This window comes from Crocuta crocuta, unplaced genomic scaffold, assembly GCF_008692635.1.
Source record: "Crocuta crocuta isolate KB4526 unplaced genomic scaffold, BGI_CrCroc_1.0 scaffold260, whole genome shotgun sequence".
Taxonomy (NCBI): domain Eukaryota; kingdom Metazoa; phylum Chordata; class Mammalia; order Carnivora; family Hyaenidae; genus Crocuta; species Crocuta crocuta.
The window spans coordinates 7,621,519-7,644,563 of record NW_027527525.1 but is presented as its reverse complement, the minus strand read 5'-3'; the positions used below and the strand labels follow the sequence as shown (position 1 = coordinate 7,644,563).

The 23,045-nt window shown below is 41.1% G+C and overlaps 1 protein-coding gene across 1 annotated transcript in view; it reads left to right on the top strand.

The window, feature by feature from the left end:
• Positions 1-21,776, top strand: part of DEPTOR (DEP domain containing MTOR interacting protein) — a 93,280-nt gene extending 71,504 nt beyond the window's left edge. Inside the window, exon 9 of the mRNA XM_077764857.1 lies at positions 16,732-21,776. Coding sequence (XP_077620983.1) covers positions 16,732-16,860 — 129 coding nt within the window. The 3' untranslated portion in view covers positions 16,861-21,776. The remainder of the gene's footprint in view (positions 1-16,731) is intronic.
• The last annotated feature ends 1,269 nt before the right edge of the window (positions 21,777-23,045 follow it).

Below are 23,045 nucleotides of genomic sequence, written 5' to 3'. Positions count from 1 at the left end.
CAATACGGGGTCCTATGATGAAGAGCCAGGCTTCAGCATCAGACAGCACATGTCTGAGTCCCAACTTCACCACGTCTGCAGGGCCCAGGATAACTACTAAAACTCCAACCCAAGCTTCAAGTTCTTCACCCTCATTTCTCTATTCTTACCTCCCTTCTTATTTTCCTCACAGATACATATTTTCTTCTTTTAGCCCTTCTCTAGGATATATACTCTATGAGTATGGGGATAGCATCTAAATCTTTTTTTACAACATGCCCAATAAATGTTTGTTGAGTCAATAAATTAATTTCTGTAGCCAGGGATGGTGGAGACTCTGATCTATGCACTGTCTCTGCTTTACTAGAATAAAAAAGTTTTTTTTTAAGAGTGGCAGGTAGCCGGTGGGATTTCATTCTAGCATTTAGCTCACCGTATGATACCTAGTAGATGTTGAAAATAATTTTTAAAAAATCTCAGTTAATTGGACTCCATTTATTCAAGTCTTACTATTTCTAAGATACTAAATAAATTCTTGGAAATTGATTGCCAGAGCCCCATCTTTATATTCTAAGGTAGATGGACAAATATAAAATGTACTACAGACCAGCAGGAACAAGATAATTCATGTGAAAATCTCTAGCATCTTGCCTGGTACTAAGTTGGCACTCATTTTTTATTTAAAAAAACTTGAGCATGTCAGTGAATGTCTAGACAATATATTATTTCTGTCAGATACGGAGGCAGACAGCAGTGAACATATTTGCATGAGAAGATATTTTTCCATTTAACATTTTTAGGCACACGTCACACCCTTTCAGTGGACTTAATGGAGAACAAGTAAAAACAATTCTAAGGTAAATTAAAGTTGAGTGGCATTCCACTCTAGGCCCCATGTTAGGTACATGGGCTCTGCTCTGTCATGTGTCATTATAGTCCTAGGATAGAGGTAGTGTCTTCATTTTTATAGATAGAAACAAATGAGGTTTGGAGGGGCTAAGAATTTTGCCTGTGGTTAATACTTGCATTTGAATTCAGATATGCCTGGATGTAGATTATGTGCTTTGGAATCATTATTGTACATGTGTGGAACTGGTTATATTAAGAGAAGATAGAAGTCAGAAATACCCTTAAAAACACAGGGCTTTAAATAATCCCGTGGACAGAAGCAAAAATATTGTACTTGGGGCCACTCTGCACTGGTTCTTACTGAACGACTGTGTCCTCCAGTACCATGATACTGGTAGATGGCATTCCTGCCAAGTAAGAAATTCAAATCACTAAAATGTTTAAAAGTGAAGGGGCTGAGCTTTGGGAACTAAGAAAAAAAAAAAGAAAACCAAAACAAACATGTTCTTCTCTCTGAACTTTCTGTATCCCCAGGATCTGAGCAGCCTACATCCGTTGATCTTTAGGATATAGTCTGATACTGAGCATTTGAGCTGGGCTCCTGAATGAATATTTTCTGTCAGCAGGAAGCCCTAAAGCACGAACACTGGTGTGTCATGATCGTAAGCGTAGTTCCTAATGACGTGATTGTGTGATTGTAGATAGCCTCAAACAAGGCCTGTTCTGAGTATCATTAGACACCTTGTTCCACTTGGGGCTTTAGTATCTGGTTTTTCCTTATTCTGTGTTTTGTGTGACACTGGTTCAAGTGCTCGTTCTGGTCAAGTCCCAAAATTTGTCGCTCTCTGTCCTAAGACTATAGTGTGTGCTTCATCTGTCCTCCAGCCTGCATGCAAATACAGATTTCTTTCATCAGCACCACGTAGGGTCTGCAGAACCTCTGACTGGCAGAGACCCAAGGATGCTCGGACTCCACAGGATCTCTCTAGGCCGGTGCTGGTTTTATGGGTCTTCCGCGATTGATAACATCTTCAAACTGGTTTGACTTCTGGGAGGTGACAAAAGTGATTGGCAATGATTACTGCTTATTGATTCATCTTTTATTCTTGGCTCTCCTCCAAGATTTCCACTGAGTAGCTTTGTAGACAAAATGTGTTTGAAATTCAACATAATGGAAATGTCTGTTGAATTTCCAACACCAATGGTAGGTATTATTTTCTCTATTAATAATTAGAAACTTGGAGCTAGAAACATTCTGCTGATTCTTTTTCTTAAAAAAAAATTTAATGTTTTTATTTATTATTGAGAGAGAGAGAGAGAGAGAACATGAGCATGGAAGGTGCGGAGAGAGGGAGAAACACAGAATCTGATGCAGGCTCCAGGCTCTGAGCTGTCAGCACAAAGCCCAACGTGGTGCTTGAACTCACAAACTGCAAGATCATGACCTGAGCCAAAGTTGGATGCTTAACCGACTGAGCCATCCAGGTGCCCCAAGATTCTGCTGATTCTTAACATTATCTTGGGATCATATGCCTCTTTGAGAATTCAGGGGCAGCTATGGACTGTCTTCCCAGAAAAAAAGTGTGTGTGTGTGTGTGTGTGAATGAGAGAGAGAGAGATTTGTAGTTTGTTCTTGTTCACAGATTGTCTGAAACTTATTCATGGACCCCAGGGTAAGAATCTCCCAGTCTAACCTTCTCAATATATAGATGAGGAGAGTAAGGCCCACCTAAATGAAGTGAATTACCCAGGGTTAAGTGAAATAACCAGAACTAGGATCTGATCCCACCGATAAATGTGTGTGATAGAGCAACCTCACTCAATTTGTACTATTTCTATCCCTCCTGCACCCCACCCCTACCATCATAGTCATTTTAGTAACTAAAATGATTTGAGCTGTTTGAATTTATCTTATGGTTAACTATGTTTAATAATACTTACTATAATAGTGCCTAGCTTTCATAAAACGTGTGCCAGAGACTTACAGTTCTCATTGTATTCTCACAACTTCCTGAAATAGAAGTGAGGATGTATAATCTCCCTTTTACATGTGAGAAAATCAAGACCCAGGCAAGCTGTTCAGGGCCACATGAAAAGAGAAATGCGGCTCTTTGTGCACCATGACTTCCATTTCGGGAACTGGGCTTGCGTATAACCCTCTTGTTTAAAACAAGCCATAAGCAGGGACACAAACATCCTTGTATTAATGCCCAGACCAGTGTTTCTCCAGCCTCACTCTACATCAGAGTCACCTGAGAAACTCCTCAAAAAAAAAAAAAAATACCCAAAGATACTGACACAATTGGTGTGGGGAGAGGCCCAGACAGCGGCGCTCTTTGGAAACTCCCAAGTGACTTTAGTGTGTAACAGCCAAGGGTGAGAACTATCATCCAGACTTTGTAAAAGATGGATTTAATGCTGCCTAATTCCTTCACGTGGTTAGATAAGGGACTGCCCTGATTGCCATGCCTCAAATTGAAACGGAAGACAGTGTTCCATAGTTTGTTTTTGAAATACGCTGCGAAGGCATTTGGATGGTGTACTTTGGGTATGGAGGTATTGCCTTGCAGTGTATCAGTTACGGGCACGTTTGGAAATGGATTAGCTCCACTTGATATTGGAATTTTCCCAAAGCAAAACAAGCCAAGACGCAGTCTTCAAACCTTAGTTAACACTTTTTCGAGCACTTATTCCTCCTGCTGTCTTCTTAGCTGCTTCGAATCGTGACAGCAGTGCCATGTGGCATTCAAGAAACCCAGCTTCCCCCGTCTGTCAGGTAAAACATGGCTCTTGTTGCTTGTCCCATACCTAGCGGTGGAATTCATAGGATAAGGTTGTAGCCCCATTTGATGGCAAGGATGCCAGCAAACAGCTGTGGCCTTTCACTGTGGGAAGATTGCTCCGTGTCTTGCTCTCTGTGAGCAGCAGAGGCTTTTTAAAAGGAAAGGAAAATATACTGCACACTGTCCCAAGGAAAGTTTAGGGCTGGTGGAGGTCAGTTTCTTTTTAATTCAAATCTACTTTGAGTCTTTAGTGTCAAAAGATGGACGTTTCTCTGCTGAGGAGAAAATGTTTACTTTCCCCTCTTGTCTTCACCTAGACCCATAGGGCCACCCAGATTGGGCAGAAGTGTGTGCTGAGGAGAAGTTCACAAAGCAGGGTTCTGAATGGGGCTCTTTGGCTGAGGCGGGGAAAGCCAGAGGTCTGCTGAAGGAGTGCCCAGGGAGCCCCTCGGCACCTCAAAGGGAAAAGCAGCCTTTGTCATGGCTACGTNGGGGGGGGGAGGGCATCTGCCCATACCGGCAGCTGGGGTTGATGAGGTCAGACTCCACTTCACAGAGCCAGAGAAATCAGGGAGGGGCACACACCATGTCTTCATTGTCATTGTCTCCTGCCTGAGCTGGCCAGGAAGACACAAGAGTGTCTTTTTTGTGTGTATGCCGGCATCCTGGGCTACGGGCCCACGTGTGGAACACCGCTTCCCGTTGTGAGACTCTGTGGAGAGTTTGAAGCCATTCTTGTCAGAAGCTTCTGATCTTGTAGAAATGGGATATATACAGAGAAATAGCTGGAAAAACCCCCACATTTTCCATATGTATTCCCTCAGCACTTACCTCACTTATATATGGTTCCTGAACCTTTATTTCTGGTTGGGTGGCCTAAACTTTCATTTCTGAAGGTCCTAGAACGAGGCTGTTTTCAGGAAGCCGGTGAAGAAATCTCTGGAAGGCTATGACCTCGTTGGCTGGTGGGGGGCTTGGCAGAAGTCAAGGGTCAGAGGGCTATCAGGGAGACCTGGATATGGAGCAGCACAGCAAGGATAGGCTGCAACTCCTCCACAGCACCTCTGTGCTAGCTTCTCCCTGTATTTAACCGCGACAGCCATGAGTAATGTTTGCTGCTTTACTTCTGCTTCCCAGATATTATGCAAATTTCTCCTTGCGGCCACTTGAACCTGGAACTACATTGGAAAGGAAATCTGAGAAATGTAGTTCTGGCTTGGCCAAGTTGACAATGCCAAAGTTCTACCTCTTATTTACTATATCTATGTTCTTCCTAATATCAGGCACAGAAAATATCCTCAGTACAAGTATGTGGAAGGGGTAGGGACACTGAGTGTGAGATCGATCTAGGAAAGGAAGGGAGAAGATGCTCTCAAGGACTTGTATCTGGTACTTGCTACTGCATATGGGATTGAATTATGTATATCAAGAGTGAAATTGCTTCTACCATGGCATCTCTAAGCAAAAATGATCTTTCTTCCCTCTGGTTCCTTGGGGCAGGGAGCCAAGACAGATGAAGGGTTTAAAATAGGAGTCCTGTGTTTGGCCTTTGCTCTCCAAACTTGAAAAACAAACAAACAAACAAACAAACCTTATTCTAGCAAACTCTGGTTTTGTACACAACATGGCTCATTTCAGGTACTTTACGAAAGACAGAAGGAATATGACCAAACTGGCCATGGCCATCTGGAACACTTTCCTGGATCATTTCTGAATGCTCAGAATCCAAGTCCATTTTCCAGGGTTAACCTATAAAGTAATCACTTTCTTGCATAAAGATTTAGCAAAGGAGTTTAGTCCTGGCCCAGAATCCAGTAGTTTAGCATTAAACACGCACAAGGGTGGGAGCTGGCAGAAGAGGGTAGACCACTAAATGTAATGTGATGTCTAGTATGTTCTCTAGTGATAACAGGAGGAAGGAACCCATTTTTGCTGGGCATCATGCTGGGCACAGTGATAATTGCTTCATATGTGTCATCTCTCTAATCTTCGTCACAGCCCTATAAGCTGCATAGCTATATTTTATAGTTGACACTGTCAGAGTTTGAGTCCTAGCCTCTGGTTGTGCAAGAAAGCGGCAGAGCCAAAAGCCAAACTCATCCAGGTCTGTCTGGTTCTAGAACCCTAGGTCTTTACATTATATCATGGTGCCTTTCACATGTGCTGAGGTTTTTTTTTAAATGTTTTATTTATTTCTGAGAGAGAGAGAGAAACCACATGAGCAGGGGGGGGCCAGAGGGGGAGACATAGAATCTGAAACAGGCTCCAGGCTCTGAGCTAGCTGTCAGCATGGAGCCCAATGCAGGGCTCTTTCCCCATCAAAACACTAACAACTACATGGCGACCTGTGTTGTCGCTGCAAAGTACACGCACAGACACACACAGTTTTGTTCTTAGCTCAGATCACAGCAGCACCACCTTGGAGATAGAATGCAAAGAACAGGACTTTGGGTCACTCTTCAAGGTTAGACCATGACCTGAGCCGAAGTTGGACACTTAACCAACAGAGCCACCCAGGCGCCCCTCACATGTCGTTGAGATTATTCTACTTTTCTGGTCTTCAATTTCTCCAACTAGCTAATCTTGGCAAAATCTGTTGCCAATTCTTCTAGGGATTAGGTGTTTCTCCAGGAATGGAGATATTGGAGGGAACCCCAATCTTCAAATCCATACAGTTCTATTATGATCCAGAATATAACACACAGGCCATGCCTACTGTTTATTGCTAGACCATAGGAGGCGGGAGGCAGGAGGGCTTTACTCCCAATCTTTAGCCAGGTCAGCATGGAACCTCCCTAGCTCCTTCAGCACAAGTTCCTAAACTGAGGGAGTCCTGAGCAGGCTGACTGGCACCCCTGCCCCTGGCCCAAAGATTGCTTGGTCCATCTATAGCCCCAGGGACTAGTAGAATAAGGAAGATGTTCTAGAGCAGAAACCAGAAGCATAGTTCTCTAACCTGGGAGTGCTCAGGTCCCGTTAGCCAGGACACAGAATGTCTAAGGTTACTTAGGCCAGATAATATGAAAAAAGAGGTTGCTCCATCTGAGTCCTATTTATAACCCTTTTACTTTCCCTGCCAAAACACTACCAGCTACATGGCAACCTGTGTTGTCTCTGCAAAGTACACACACATGCACACACAATTTTGTTCTTAGCTCAGATCACAGTAGCACCACCTTGGAGATAGAATGAAAAGAATGAGACTTTCGGTCACTCTTCAAGGTTAGATAATGCCACCAAGACACTACAAGGCACCCCCTATGAGTGAAACAATGTATTAAAAAAATGTATTGCATTTGTGGAAACCGAGTTATAGTGTAATTATTTGTCTGATGAATAATCTTAATGTGTATTGACTCTCATTTAGTAATCTTTTAAAACCTTTGTTTAATTTTGCTTTTTAGCATAATCCAGAAAAAAACATAATAAATTCTGGGTGTTAAGTGCCTAATAGTAAAAAAAAAAGAAAGAAACATCCTAAGGGCAAAGAGCTAATTGGGTAAAAGTTTCCTGCGTAGGAAAGAATTTGGGGTCAGGGAGGAAGTGTGACCTTCTGGAGCCTCTTTGCTTTTAGCCCTGAGCTCCTGTGGGAGTTAGTACATGCACTGAGAGTCAGTCTGATGCTGCTGGAAGCCCCAGTTAGCAATTACGTGGAATTCTAAGGAACTTTCTGTACCTACAGTGTAAGCCAACTTTGTTAGAAGGGGGTAGGAGTGATAATTTGCATATCCCCTGTGGTACAAAGGCTCCCGGATGACAGATTCCTTTCCTTCAGTAGTAAAGGAAGTCCAAGGCATCTTGTGGTTACAGTGTGCCTATGTTGCTTCTCTTCGGTGCCTGAACACTTCCTGTAACCTTGGGGAAACACCAGGTGAAGAGTATGCTGTCTGTCCTCAGCACAAATAGATCTTGGAGGTAGTCTCAGTGCAATCAAGAGCTGCATGTGGGAAAGTGACACGAGCCACCAGGGCAGGCCACAAATCCTCCACTGATCATCGCCATATCCAAAGGGAACCCTCAGGAAGGCAAATTTTTTCCTAACTTTGGGAATCTAAGTTCTGTGGACTGAACCTGATTTCCCCATATCTCTCCCTCCTTTAATTTTTTTTTACTTTATTTATTTATTTTGAGAGAGAGAGAGCATGAGTGGGGAGGAGCAGAGAGAGAGAGGGACAGAGAGAGAATCCCAAGCAGGCTCTGAGCTGTCAATGCAGAGCCAGATGCGGGGCTTGATCCCACAAACCATGAAATCATGACCTGAGCTGAAATCAAGAGCCTGACACTTAACCGCCTGAGCCACCCAAGCGCCCCTTCCCCTCCTGTAGGCACACCATAGTCCCCTTGACTTACCCCTCCCCCGCAAACTGAGCCAAGTGGACTAAGAGTGAGCAGTGTCTGAAGCAGAACTTTGGTCCATTTGGGCTTAGAGGGGGGCAGATCTGTGTGAAACCAGCAGGCACTTTGAATTTCTCAACTTGAAGTAAACATTCTCAAGTGTTGCTTTTGTTGTTGTTTTATTGTGAAAGTCATTCTTCTACATGGTTGACTTTCCTTCAAGGCCAATAGGACAGTCTGTTCTTTGGGGACATCCCATAGCTTAAATGCATAAAACTTAGAGGAAAACTCATTCTCTGGAGAGAGAACTCAGTGTTTGTCCAGGAGCTGGAGCTCTGCCTCCTCCCACACCACTCACTCTCCAGCCAGTTGCATATTTGGTGGAGAGATTTATGGGACTGAACATACAGCTGCAAATCGTTTCTATTTTTTTCCTCCCAAGAACAATGTTCTGCTGTCAAGGCTATGATGCACCAAATACAGACACACAGCGTATTTACTACAGCAGCGTCTAAAACTCCCAAGTTTTATCCTTGCTGAATGTAAATGTTTTTGTAAACATAAAGCATTCTATAGACATAAGGAATTCATTCTACAGAGGTAACTAGCAAATCTTGAGTCGGTTTACTGTAGTTCTGAAGCAACTTTGTTAAGTGAACATCCTACGGACAGGACCAGGGAGGGATTCCTTAACCGAATTACACACTTGATTTACTTAAAAATCATGCTGATTGTTTACAGTGGTTTCTGGATTCTCTATTTTTGTGAGATTCTCTTAGATTGGGAAAATTCTCTCTTGGTACCCTGTATTTATTTTTATTTTTCATATTTGATCTCAGTAAATAATGCCAACTCAACATCTACTTCTGTCCCCCAAACTAGAACTCAAAGTGGCTTTCCTGGGTGTGTGCCATGCCAACGGTTAGTTTGTCTTCAACAGTCTGCATTCGCTGGGCTCTCCAGGGGGAGAGATTGTGTGGGAAGAGGGAAAGAAGAGAAAAACCAATTATTTAATGTTTCACTCGTATTAAACACTGGGCTTCATTCTTAATCAGATTTGATCCTCATCATAAACTTGACCCCCACTTTACAGATGAGTAAAGTATAACTCAGAGAATATGCAACTTGAGCAAAGTCACACTACTAGTAAATTAGGTGAAAGTTAAAAACAATTTTATTGCATTCTAGGGAAAATGAACAAGTGATTTATGCACATCTCAATTTATCACACAATGAACTACTAGTCAAACTATTAGTGGGGAATTCTAAGACCACAGGTTAGTTGTCTACTTTTGAAATTGATATAAATTAATCATATTATAATCATAGTATTGAGACTTCATGTCTTTTGGTCTCTGCCTTGCTAAATGTCTTGTTATTTTGAGGGAAAACCTGAAGCAGTCTTATCCTCCAATCCTTTCCACTTCAAGAACACAAAGAAAAAAAGAGAGAAAAGCCAGAATGGCTTTCACATGAATGGAGGCATTTCAGGGATGCAAGTGTCTTACTGAATATAGATTTCCAAGGCAGTGAGAAGACACTTAGGTAATCACAGGTGTCGTGTTTCTTCCAACCTCACTCCCTCTTTGGATAACAATTGAATAATTGTGATGGAACTCTAGCTGTACAAGGACTAGAGTGCAATTGCACAATCCCATGGGCACTCAGTCCGTCTCTAAGATGATCAGACATCTGCCAGGACAGGCACAGGATAGGAATCAGAGGCAAGATCATTTAGTTGGTTTGGCTCCTTATCAAGAGAGAAGCTGGAGTTCAGCCTAGGTATTCATCCCAACCTGATCACACCCCTAAATGTGCTGAGTCCCTACCTCTGTCTTCCTGTTAACTCTTATCAGACCTTCGGTGGTTTTGGGGACTTTCCTCCACCGCCCCCGTGCTCAGAAATCACTTACCTATGACTTACGAAGGCGTTGTTCATCCTCTTCATTAAGGATAATGTCCTTCGTATATCCCTTCTTTATAAAGTCAAGGTGCTACCTTTCTTGTAGTAAATGAATTCAGAGCAGCTACATGAACTCAAGATTGATCTCTTTTCTACGAACTGGGAAATGAGAGAGTTGCAATAAAGTCTTTGCAAACAGATCTGATAAAGATCATTATAAGCAGAAGAAAAGTGTCATTGCCTCACTCGAATTATCATTCCGCCTCTCTGGGGAACACCTAAGTTCCTCGACCCCAGCTAGGAGGTACTAGGTATGTAAGGTAGGTCTGTTCAGAGGTTATCAACATGTTCTGTATGTTTGTATGTGTGCTTTTTAATATAGAAGGGGAATAATTTTCCCCAGGCTGTGTCCTTCCTGATGTGACTTATAATGTGTGTTTATTTGTAGAACACAGTGGACCCTTGATGCTAATTCAAAGTCTATTATAACTGAACATGTTACACAATTCTACCTGCATTTCTGAATCATTCTGCATGTTTTTAGTAACAGGATATTGAAACTGCTGGATCCACAGCAGTTGTTAGGACCACTTAGGGAGAGATGACGTTTTTACTAACAGCCTGATTCCAAAAATACTCCTTCGAATACAAGCATGATAAATGTTTGGAAGGCTTTTTTGTCCCCCTCATCATTCAGGGAAAAAATGTTGAAATTAATATCTAAGTTCACGTATTGTTTTAAGGAAACAAAGAGCAGCCCAATGCTAACTGAATAAAAACCTTCTTATGAGGTTGGGCGACCCTAAACATCAACATCACAAGATGTCTGAGTGGACCTGGGCTATTTAATGAACAATTAAAGTGAAGAGGAAAACATGTTTGTCTTCTTTGCTTCTCTGCATTCCCCAAACTTGCATCTGTACATTGTGCTTTATAAATCTGTAAGTCACATGGAGTTCAAATTCCAGAAGTGGCATTTCGTTGTGTGACCTTGAGCAAATAACCTCTCTGAGACTCCGTTTGTTGATAAGGATTGTGTCAGTGATCATGAGTGGCCAGTGACAGAAACCAACTATCATACAAGAAATTGACTGGAAGATGGGATGCCTGGGTGGCTCATTCGGTTGAGCATCCGACTTCAGCTCAGAGCCTGGAGCCTGATTCAGATTCTGTGTTTCCCTCTCTCTTCCCCTTCCCTGCTCATGCTCTGTCTTAAAAATAATGGAAAGTTAAAAAAAGGAAAAAAAAAAAAAGAAATTGACTGTAGGGATATAAAGGATGTAAGGGACTGAAATGCATGTCTAGAAAATCAAACTTGGTAATGACAGCAACCAGGGCAGATCTGGGGATTTAAGGACCAGAGCAGATGAACTTTCTCTCCTGTGTGATGCAGGTCCAGCTTCACACAGAGAAGCTGTGTGGTCCTGGAGAGAGAGTTTGGCCAAGTTGGGATCAGGTGACCCCCATGGACAGGGCAGAACACCGTGATTGGCATTCCTATCCATATTACCCACAGCAGGAGAACATGATATTCAAAAAGTATTATTAAGTTTCTTTTGGCAGAATTGATACCTGGATGACCTAAATCCACAACATGTCATCCATGGCTATTAGGAGAATTTTTTAGAAAGTATGTAAAGGACTTAGATTGCTAGTTTGAAAAGACATAGTGTTTCAATAAATGATAGAATTTACTGAGAAGTTGCCTTCTTTGAGAATTATCTTGCCAACAACACATCTCCTCCCAAGCTAAACTGTAAGCTTAGTGAAGGCAAAGACTCAGATATTACAATTTTTATCTCATTTAATTTCTCCAGACACACTTGTTGGTACAAGATGTCTTAGAATTTCCCCCCCATCACCCTATGACAGAAGGTCTTCACATAATTTATATTCTCAAGAGGTGCTCAGGTAGCGACACAGGTCAGAAGGGTTATAGGCTCTGAATGATTCATGGTGCCCTTGCTCTGTCCTCCACTACTCGAGAGCATGTGGGGATGCAGGGGATGAGATTGCCTTTATGCCTAGGGTAGTTTTGAATCAGCCTTATTTTATAAAAGAACAAATCAGTCACAAACTTTGGTATTTGAAAAATGTGTGTATGTATGTGTGTGCGCACATGCATGAGCGCACGCACACACATACATACACACCCCCAAAGCAAAATGACCTTCTTCTAAAATTAAGTGCAGTTCAAGTCACCAGAGACCAAGGTTGATAACAAGACTAGTGTAATATTGTTTTGGTGCCCGTTGCCCATGCCCTTCCCCTTTGGGATTATGGTCCCCCCGCCCCCATCCTGGGGTTCAGGCAGTGCAATAACATGGACTTTAACCATTGTGTTGCCAGGGTCCTTGCCCAGCGGGCCCTGATGGCTGCCTTTTTTCTATCCCTGAACTCCTAGGCATTGGTTCTGAGCAGAGGCCACTGAATGCTCAGCCCCTCAATCACATAGCCCCCATCATTCAAGTTCTCTAGGCTCCAGAAGCCCCTGCAATCAGGACATTCAGAAGACTTCATTTTCAAACCCATCCTGTAGCCGCCCTCTTCAGTCCACAGATACCTATGCACGGTTGACATCAGCCCCCTTTCCCTCCAGTTCTTCTTTTGAACAGCATTATTGAGATATAATTCACCTTCTTTGTCAAGTGTGTATCTCACTTATTTTTGGTATATTCACAGTTATGCAACTATCCCCACAAACAATTTTAGAACATTTTCATCACACCTGAAAGAAACCCCATGCTTTTTTTAAAATAAAATATTCATTTCTTGTCCACATTACATGAGGACTGCAAGTTGATTACAGTTTAACTGTGCTAGAAACCCCGTACTTATTAGCAGTCGCTGCCATACCTGCCCCAGCCCTAGGCGACCACTAATCTACCTTCTGTCTCTGTGGGTTTGTCTGCTCTGGACTTAGAATATAAATGGACTTATACAAGACACAGTCTGTTGTGACTGACTTCTTTCACTTTAGCCCTAATGTTGCCAAGGTTCACCCATGTGGTATCATGGGATTGGCTCCCTCTGATTGCTGAATAACATTTCATTATACGGGTGTACCAAATTTTATTTCTCTTTTCATCAGTTGATGGACATTTGGCACCTTTCAGTTCTTGAAGCACTATGTCCCCCTCTCTTCAGCTCTTTCCCTCTAGCCCCAGATCAGGGATTGCAGACTCAAATGTCTGCTAGGTAGAAGAAAAAGAGGAAGTAGTGAGGACCATGGCAGATGAGAGAACATGTGCCCATCTAGTACAGGTAGCCCCCACTCAAGCATTGCCAAGGGGCCATTCTGAGCTGGTGCTATTAGAGCTGTAGATTGCTCCAGAGAGGCCGGATTCGGGATTTTTATGTGGAAATTTCCTGTGTTTTAAATAGGAAACAAGCAAACATCATGGGAGAGAGACAGAATACAATTCTGCTTGAGACTTGATGCTAAATAAAGGTGATCGTTGGTGATACAGAGACACATTTCACCTTCAGGAGCCCATGAAGGGTTTACTGGAGTGTGGGATCAGCTGGAAACTTCTGCCTTTTCATTGGGCAACACAAAGCAGCTATTCATCTTTTTGGAGGAAAGAAGGACCCAGGTCTAAAATCAACACTCTGGATTGAGAGGGAGTGGAATTTCTCTTGTTCTTTGGCTCATCAGTGTGCTGGGGCAGGAAAAACAAAGAACCACTAATATCTACATTAAATTAGTGTTCAGTTGCCCTGCAAATCCACTTCTGGATGGATTATTACCTGCTGGCATGCCTTTGATTATGATTATGACTTCAACCATGGTTGAAAAGTGCTGATTCTGCACAAGATGTGCCCTGAATCCGTGAGGCCAGATTTTATGGACCTGGGAAAGGAGAAACAGGAATGGTGTGGTCTCCTTATATACAAAGATGCCATGGTAATATAGGTTGGGGCATGGAAAATATTGAGGTTCATGACAATAGCAAGTATTTATTGAGGAAATAACCCCTCTGCTTGCCACTGTCCATTTTCCATTTTGTTTTGCATGTGACTACAAAGGAAGTGGGTATTTAAAATAAGTTTTTTTAAGTTTACTTCTTTATTTTGAGAGCTACAGAGACAGCGTGAGTGAGAGAGGGATAGAGAGAGAGGACGAGAGAGAGAATCCCACTTGAACCTACAAACCATGATATCCTGACCTGAGCTGAAACCAAGAGTTGGATGCTTAGTGCACCCAGTCACCCCAGAAGTAGCTATGTAGCTACTTTTACAGGGAAAGACGTTCATAGAAACCAGCGGTGTAGTGCTTGACATTTACAAAGAGGTTTTTATTTCATTATCTAATTTGAATCTGTGGGGATAAGCATTTTTACCTAACCCTGTTTTATAAACTGAGACATGATGGGAGAGAAATGATGTGATTAAAGCCATCAAACAATGGAGCCAAAGACTTAAATCCTTGTTATTAGATTACAAATCCCGTATCTTTTCCATAAATATATAGCTGCCTTTCTAATCCTTTCCAAGTTTGGTTTGAGTAACAGGTGTAGACACTTTTACGCTTAATAATATAGTGTTTTAAGGGCTCCTGTGTGGCTCAGTTGGTTGAGTGTCCAGTTCTTGATTTCGGCTCAGGTCATGATCGCAAGGGTGTGGGATCAAGCCCCATGTCGGGCTCTACGCTGAGTGTGGAAACTGCTTAGGATTCTCTCTCTTTCTCTCTCTCCTGTCCCTCTCCCCAACTCATGCTTTCTCTGTCTAAAATAAAAATAAAAATATAGTATTTTATTGTATATTTATTTTATGTATTTTTTATATATTTTAGATATAAAATATTCACTATAGTTTATATTATTTATATTATATTATAATGCTTGAATTTATATTGTTATTATCCACTCAGGAAATAATAAAAGGAAATGGTGATTTTTAAAATGTTTTAATATTTTTTTATTCCTTGTTTCAGTCATCAACATTAACTAATTAATAAATAATTGGGATCAGGTGTACATATCAATTACCCAGGCATTATAAAGAGATTTGATGATAACAACAGATATGGGAGACATTAAGTTAATCAGTCTCAGCCAGACAATCTCCTTTCCTTTCCCTCTCCTCACCTTCTCTCCCTTCTTCCCTTGTGTCTTCTTTCCTCCTTTTTATTTTATTTTCCCATTCAGTGAAGGGATAATTTATAAGAAGCAAGAAATCCTTGAGACTCAATCAAAATTGTGCTCTTTTGCTTAATGCATTTATACATTCAAGTCATTCAACAGTGAATATTTATTAAGTTGTAACAGTGGTTTCCTGTCTGCTGTAACAAATTAACATAGACTTGGCAGCATAAAACAAAGAAATATCCAGGTCAGTTCTGGAGTCAGCAGTCCACAGTGTCATACACAGGTCCTCCTTCCTTCTGGGGTTTCAGAGGGGACAAAATCCACCGCCTTGCCTTTTGCAGCTAATAGAGGTCACTTGCATTCCTTGACTCCTGACCCCTTCTTCTCTTCTCTCCAATTTCTTGCTTCTCTTGTGACATCTACTTCTGCGTTTGACTTTCATGTCTCCCCCTCAAAAGGAACCTTGTGGCTACATTGAGCCCCTGCTGAATAACTCCAGATAATCTCCTGAGGTTAACATCAGCTGATTAGGAACCTGTTCCATCTGTAACCTTAACTCCTCATTGCCATGTAAACTATTCACAGGTTCTAGGGATTGGGACATAGATCTCTTGAAGGATTGGGGATTTTGTATCTACTATATACCGGGTACCAAGAAGACTTCTATTCTGTTGGATTCAGTCTTTCTAATTAGATGTACTTATCACTGACAGCTCGAGATCTGTGTATGTCTCAGTTTTTCTACTGGAGTGCTCACATGTCCAACGTCTGCCTCTTTGGACACACAACAGATGAACCATCATGCCCAGCATCTGATGTCACCACTAACCTCAAGAGTACCTCCATTTGAGGCAGTACCTGTGGATCACTATCAAGCTCACTACGACAAATCCAGAAAGGCCTCTCATTATTGAATGATTCTCTTTTTTAAATTATAATTCTCTCTCTTAATCACAGTTTAACTAGTACTAAGTGTAAAAGTTGATCTTTCTAGGCCTCATCCACCTTCACAAGGATGGAAATAGGGAAATGTGTGGAATCTAGCATCTCAATGGGACACCTTGGCAAGTAAAAGGAGACACTATTAATAATCATGCAGGGGGTGCCTGGGTGGCTCAGTCAGTTGAGCATCTGACTTTGGCTCAGGTCACGATCTCATAGTTCACTGAGTTTGAGCCCCACTTCGGGCTTTTTCCGGTCAGCACAGAGCCTGCTTTAGATCCTCTGTCCCCTTCTCTCTCTGCCCCTCCCCTGCTTGTGCTCTCTGTCTCAAAAATAAATAAAAAAGATAATCATGCAGGAATAGTCGGTGTAAAAGAGGACTAACTTGGGAATAGTGAGCCATAGGATCTCCCTAAATATTGAGCCCAAGTGAATAACAGCCATAAACGCTGACTGTAAAAGTGTATTGAGTACTCCATTGGTTCAGAGCGCTGCGATAGAAGCTTGATGTCCTTTGCTTCATTTAATTCTTACAACAATCTTACAAGGTAGGCGTTATTATTATTATTATTAATCCCTAGTTTAGAGTTGAGGGAAACGAAGCTTAGAAATTTAAATACCTAGCTTAAGCTAGTAAGTTGCTAAGTTAGGATTTAAACCTAATTTTGTGAAGCACTAAGTCAAATGCTCTTTTCTATTATACTGCCTTCCAGAAAAAGTATAGATGCTTGGAAATTATTGTTGCCAAGTTTTAACTGGGTATTTTAAAAGATGTTAGATGTTAGAGATACACAACGCCCATGAAAAACCAGGAGCTATAATAGATACTTTTTCTTTGTCTTTCCTTTAGGTCTGTCAGTTTGTTGTCTCCGTAAATGGGCTCAATGTGCTGCATGTAGACTACCGGACGGTGAGCAATCTGATTCTGACAGGCCCTCGGACGATCGTCATGGAAGTCATGGAGGAGTTAGAGTGCTAAGCAGGTGGACATCTTGGCCCGTAGGTGGCCTGAGGATGATCAAAGCCAGGACAACACAAAGCAATGCAATGACAAGACTTACATACCAGTGGATGGTTTTGGACACACAAATGTTTTCTCCATACGTACACATCTTGATTTGAGTTTCGTACACTGTTTGAATGTGGAAGGACTGGGTGGATCATCTTTAAAACAAAACAACAACAACAAAATTTATGTCAGTATAGAAAAACATTGAGAAATGGAATTTTCTTAGATCGTAGAACTGCCTTACTTGATTTCCATGTGTAGTTCTTACCCATTGTTTTATTTTTTAATCTTAGTTTGCAGAAAGTTGTCAAAATGCTTTTCTGGCCCAAACAGCAATGTGCTAAAATCCCCTCATAGGAATCAATAGAGTAGTTGTTACAGATTTTAAATGGTTCTCTTACCAAAATGAGCATGGAACTGTTTCTTAAAGGATCTGAATTTCACTAAGCTTCAAATAACGCAACATCTCCAAAGGAATATTACCTGTTAACTAGCATTTTGAAGAAGGTTCTAAAGCATTCAAGCGCTTAAAACCCATAGAAAAAAATGTCTTTTTCTTAATTCCTGCCTTTAGTATCAACTTTTAACATATGTTCTCAATTATGGCATCAGTTAGGAAACAAAAACCATGTGATGATATGGGTGGGAGAAATAGATAGATAATACATTTATGTGCTCTGACTTCTTTCTGACCCTAAATAATTTTGTTCTATCAATCAGCTACAGAAGCCTTCTAGAGTTAATCCAGAATATGTTGAATGTCAAAACAGAGGAATTTGTATATATACATATCAAGCCTCTGGCAATATTTCACTTTGAAGTTGTCCCTTTATAAGTGAAGTATTCTAGGACTTGGCCCTTATGTGATAAGACTTGAAATGAAATTGCCTTATTGGCCTGAATTTTTACTAGCTTTCTAGCGTGATGTATTCTAAAGGCACAACATGTCCTGCTTATGTGGTGGGATTATTTTTCACCAAAACATCATCTTGCATTGTAATTTTCAGCTCACTGTATATATGCACATTTCTTTCTTTTTTTTTGTTTTTTGTTTTTTTTGTTTGTTTGTTTAGAAAATAATGCATTTGGGGATTTGGTGTGTAGAGGAAATTCCTCAAAGTGCCAAATTAGGTAGTCAGGGAACGCAAAATTCCATTCTGAACAACCAGGTTTCTTTCTTATCACGTATTCACAACATAAAATATGAATGTCATACCTCAGCCATTCTTTTTGTCATAGGTTATCATGTCTTGGTACTGGTGGGATGGACATGTCATGCTAAAGATGTTACATGTATATGTTTCTGGTAACCCAACGTTTCTGATCTGTAGCTTTAGTGAGAGAGTAGGATTTGAAGTAACAAAACTAACATTAGTCCCGTCGATCTATATTTGGGGACTAGTACCGTCTCTGTGTGTGTATGTGCGTTTATACTGTATGCCAGGCTTTGTGCTACGGCACTTAAAATATGTGATCTCTTTGAATCTTCATTAGAACCCTGCAAGATAGGTATTATCACCCTCATTTTTCAAGTGTGGAAACTAGGTCTGAGCAACCTTAAAAATGGTCTCAATGTTCACACAGCTGCAACAACTGCTAAGATTCAAACATCGGTTTATTTAATGCATTAACGCCCATGTTACCGTGCCTCCCCGAGCCTCTCCCCACTTAGGGACCTACATGGTGGGCTGCTTTTGTGTCCAGTGCTGTGCTGTAACTATACGCCACTTATTCCTCCTGACCTGTGAGGTCAATATCATCACTATCTCCATTTTACACCTGAGGAAATGGACTCATAGAGAGCTTAGTCATGTGCCTAAGGCCACACAGCTAGTAAGTGGGAGACCTTATGATTCAGCTTTACGAGGTTTTATAACGTCTTTAAAAGATGAGTTTCTTAAATGCTTTCTGTGACCAGGTGTTCATTAAGCAACTAAGGAGGAAGGACCACCTTTGAGAATGGCATTTTCTCCCTGCCAGCCATCTGTACTGTGTACTTATGTCCCAGTGCGCGTCATCTTGGGCCCTGACGTACTGTCACTTCCCTTTAGCCAATCTAAGCACCAGAGACGCATCCATCTGTCTGTCTTTCACACAGCCTCCTTCCTGCAGGTGGAATTTCTTGGATTCAGAAAATGTTATTGATCTCTTTGGTCAAATGAATACCAGAAGAAGGAGAGAAGGAAAGAAAGGGAAGAACTGTTTCTTCCTTTGGCTCTCATAACCTTCAGTTTACAGGCCTAGTGCCAGATAATTCTACTTAAGGCCAAGAGAGCTTTACTTTAGCTGTTCCTCTGCCCACTGGGGACATCCTCACAGTGTGACTAAAGTGAACGATCCCATTCCTGTCGGGGCACTAGTCAGCTCCCTCTAGCCTTTGCACAATTTCTCCTCTCTGAAATATTATTTCACCTTCTTTGCCTGGAAAAAAATCTGTCTAATTAACTCCCCTTAGATATTATCTTCTCTGAGAAACCTTTGCCAGCTCCCTAGTTCTGGGATTGACTCCCCTTCTCTAAATTCCCATGGACCCTTATGCGTCAACCCCCTCTAATTACAGCACTGATGTTTGCTTTGAGGTTGTCCATCATGATTCTGTCTCCCTAACTACACTGTGCATATCTGCAGAATGTTCCCTTCACCTAGTGCAGTTGGTGACAGGGTAGTGCATCAGCTATCCATGGGTCCCCAACAAACATCCCCCGAACATGGCTCATGACACTCTATGTGCCCATGATCCTGTGGGTTGGCACTTTGGGCAGTGCTCTGCTGGGATGGCCAGCCACTGCTCAGTGTGGTGCTGGTTGGGTTCCCACAAACATCTGTGGTCTGGGATATGTCTGTCTCAGCTGGCTGGGGCTGTTGGCTGGGGTGCCTCCATTCTACCCCATGTGGCCTTTCCGCACAGCTGCCCAGCCTTCCTCAATTAGGCCTCCTGAGATCAAAGAAGGTGCAATTGAAAACTGCGGGACCTTCTGGGGACTCACCTGGAGGGTCACACAGTGTTACTTCCGTAGCACATTGTTGGTCAAAGCAAGTCGCAAAACTAGCTCAGAGTCAAGAGGTGGGAAATACATCTACCTTTAATGGGAGGAGCTGCAGAGAAATTGTGGCTACTTTTAATCCACCAAGAGTAGGCACTCCCCATTCATGGAATAAAGGACCTAAGAAGTTGCCTGATTATTGAAAGGCGAGATGCAAGTAACTGACCAAACACTGGGTAGAAGTTTGATAGGAGGTTGCGAAGAAAGCCCAGTGCCTAATGAAAGCTTCAAAGTTGGAAAATCCTGAAACGGTAGTGCCACATGGAGCCACAGAGAGCAGTTTTATCGCCTCATTTTGCTGATGTGGCAATTGCAGTGTGGAATGGTCAGGGGCTCATGAGGCTTGTCGGGGCTGCAGCCTGGGCTAGACGTGAGTCTTCTGCCCTCCGATGACATGTCCTTAACAAGATAGCTTTCTGTGGTGGATGCAAGTATGGTGAAGCTAGGCCTTTGGCTCTGGGGTATTCATAAAATGCAAGAGGTGCCATGTACCTATGAAGGTGAAGGACATACATTTTAACTGACTCAGGCCTTGGATTGTTAAATCATATCATTAAAAAAAAAAGTAATTGTGTGATATTTTAACAGATGAATTGCTTTAAAATTTAGGAACTTCATTCCTGAATATAACACCAAGAATTATTCTAAATTAACAGTAAGCAATATTTCTAAGAGCTTTTATTTCCTATCTATGTGTGCATGTGTGTGTGCTTATCAGTGCGTGTGATTTCCCTCACTGAGAATCCTTGAAATGGCTTTGTTTGTTCCCAGAGAAAACACTTTGATTTTTCAGGTGTTTGTGTATTGTGTTCATGTGTCTGTGACGGCGGTAGAAATCTTTTTTTGTTTCTTCATTAGCATAATGTGTGCTATCAGTGCAAATTTAAAGCCATGTTTGTTATTTCTGCTGTAGAGAGAAAAATGTGGTTGCCTTTTGGGTTGGTCCTATTGTGTGGTGTTTTATTATGAATGAATCTCTGATAAATAATTGCATAAACTGATAGGGGGACTAGTTGAGAAATGATGGGTAACAGGAAGAAGATATCCATGTTTGAGTAGATGAGATCCAGTCAGCTTCATACCATCTTATAAAAGATGAATGCACTGGGCTGATAGTAATTAACAATTAAAAATCATTGCTTTCGGTTCAAAATGGAGTCTCACATTTCCAAATACTCTTTTCAAATATTTGTGACAATAATCTACTTTCAAGACCCATTTTAAACTGACATTAACTATTCTCTCCTGTTGAGTATTAATCCTGTTTCATTTTTGATCAGAATAACTCTGGAATGTTTCAGTTTTGCCAACTGGTTGGAGTCCGTCAATACCATTGTTTTAGCCATTTATGGTAGGATTTCAGGTGTAATATGCTTTCCCTCAGTTCAACACCAAAAGGACAAATCTACAGCGTACCAAAATGAAATTCATCATCAAAGTTGCATATGATATTATCAAATGCATTAATATATGTACTTAATATATATGTTTATTTTTAAATTAGGTTGAATTTATGTTTCCATTTCTTAAGAATTGTAGCATAATACTTAAAATATGAAAATAGATTGTATAGTAGGAAATAAATGTTAAATTTTTAAAACAGTGACTTTATGTTTACAGCATTTCCTGTCCTTTAGAACAAATTAGCCATTTTTTATCCTAAGAAAGGGTTGCATTATAAAGTTGCTCTACTACTAACCTATCAGAGAAAACACATGGGATTCATATCTACTTCTCTAATGTAGCCAAAAGTGCCATTTGTAACACTACTTAATGATGGATGTTTTCTGAAGCTCTTTTGCCTGAAAAAAAAAAAAAGTGTATTAAAAAGCTTTTTCTGTACTGTATTTGATTTGGAATCATTTTATCCCTGGTATTTTATCTTGCTATTGATGAGTATTATGGAATAGTCTATATGGAAAAATGTTATATAGTGATCTACTTCTCTGGGAGAATGTTAGTTCTTTTTCTATTTTCAACTAATTAGGAAATTGATTACATAATTCAGTATGTGTAGGGCAGGGCAAAATATGAGGGTAAGTGATTATTTAGATTACACCCAATACTAACCAAAAGAACTTTACATTTTTCTCTCATGTATCCCTTCATTCATTCATTCATTCATTCAAGGAATCTCGCTGAGACTGTGTTTTGTTAAACACTGTATCTAGGCCCTGGGAATACAAAACTGAGTGGGTATGACATTGAATCCAGCTCATCCTTTGAGTCACTTTTGGGCTTGTCTCCTAAAAGTGTTCTTTCTGTGGAATGGTGGGGGGGGGCGGTGGGGGACATGAAATCATGGTGTTAAAGCAGGTGGTTTAACGCCAAAAAACACTATCTAATCCAAGAGCCAGAACACTGACAATAATTTACATTTAACTGTATCTTGTCCCCCACTTTCTCTTACCCAAGGTAACTGCAGTGGTGAGTGTTGAGTTTATCATTCTCTTGTTCTTGATAATTGCTTAGATTTTTAAAAATTATCTTTATTAAAAGAGCGTCAAGTTTTATATAATCTTCTGAGAGTTACACGTTTTCATTCAGGATTATATTACTAAGATTCTTCTAGATTTTGGTGTGGAGTCATAATTAATTCATTTTTAACAGCTTCATCAATTTCTAAGGCACAAGTTGTCTATTTTCTTGTCACGGAGCATTTGGGTTGTTTGCACTGTTGTCGTTACCATCACTAATGGGGCTGTTATGAACCTTCTCCCACCATCTTCTGGGAATCAGCAAAGGAGTTTACCTTAGGTATTTACTTGGGAGAAGAACTGCTGAGTCATGGGAAATGGGAGTGCTGACTTTACAAGACCACATCTAACTAATTTCCGAAGTGATGAACCAATGTACACTCCCATCCAAAATATCAAAGTGATAGATGTTGTCAGTATCTTCTCCAACACTTGATATTAAGAGACTTAATTTTTGTCAAACAAATGCCTCTTTGGTCAATGATACTGAAAGTCCTAATTTGCTGCAAAGCTTATAAATGTAAAGCACAGAGAATGCAATTAGTAGTTTATAACCCTAACTCACTATATCAATGTCTTCATGCTGCCTGGAATGTCTTGAAACTTCTTATCCTGTAATAACTCCGTGATTCTG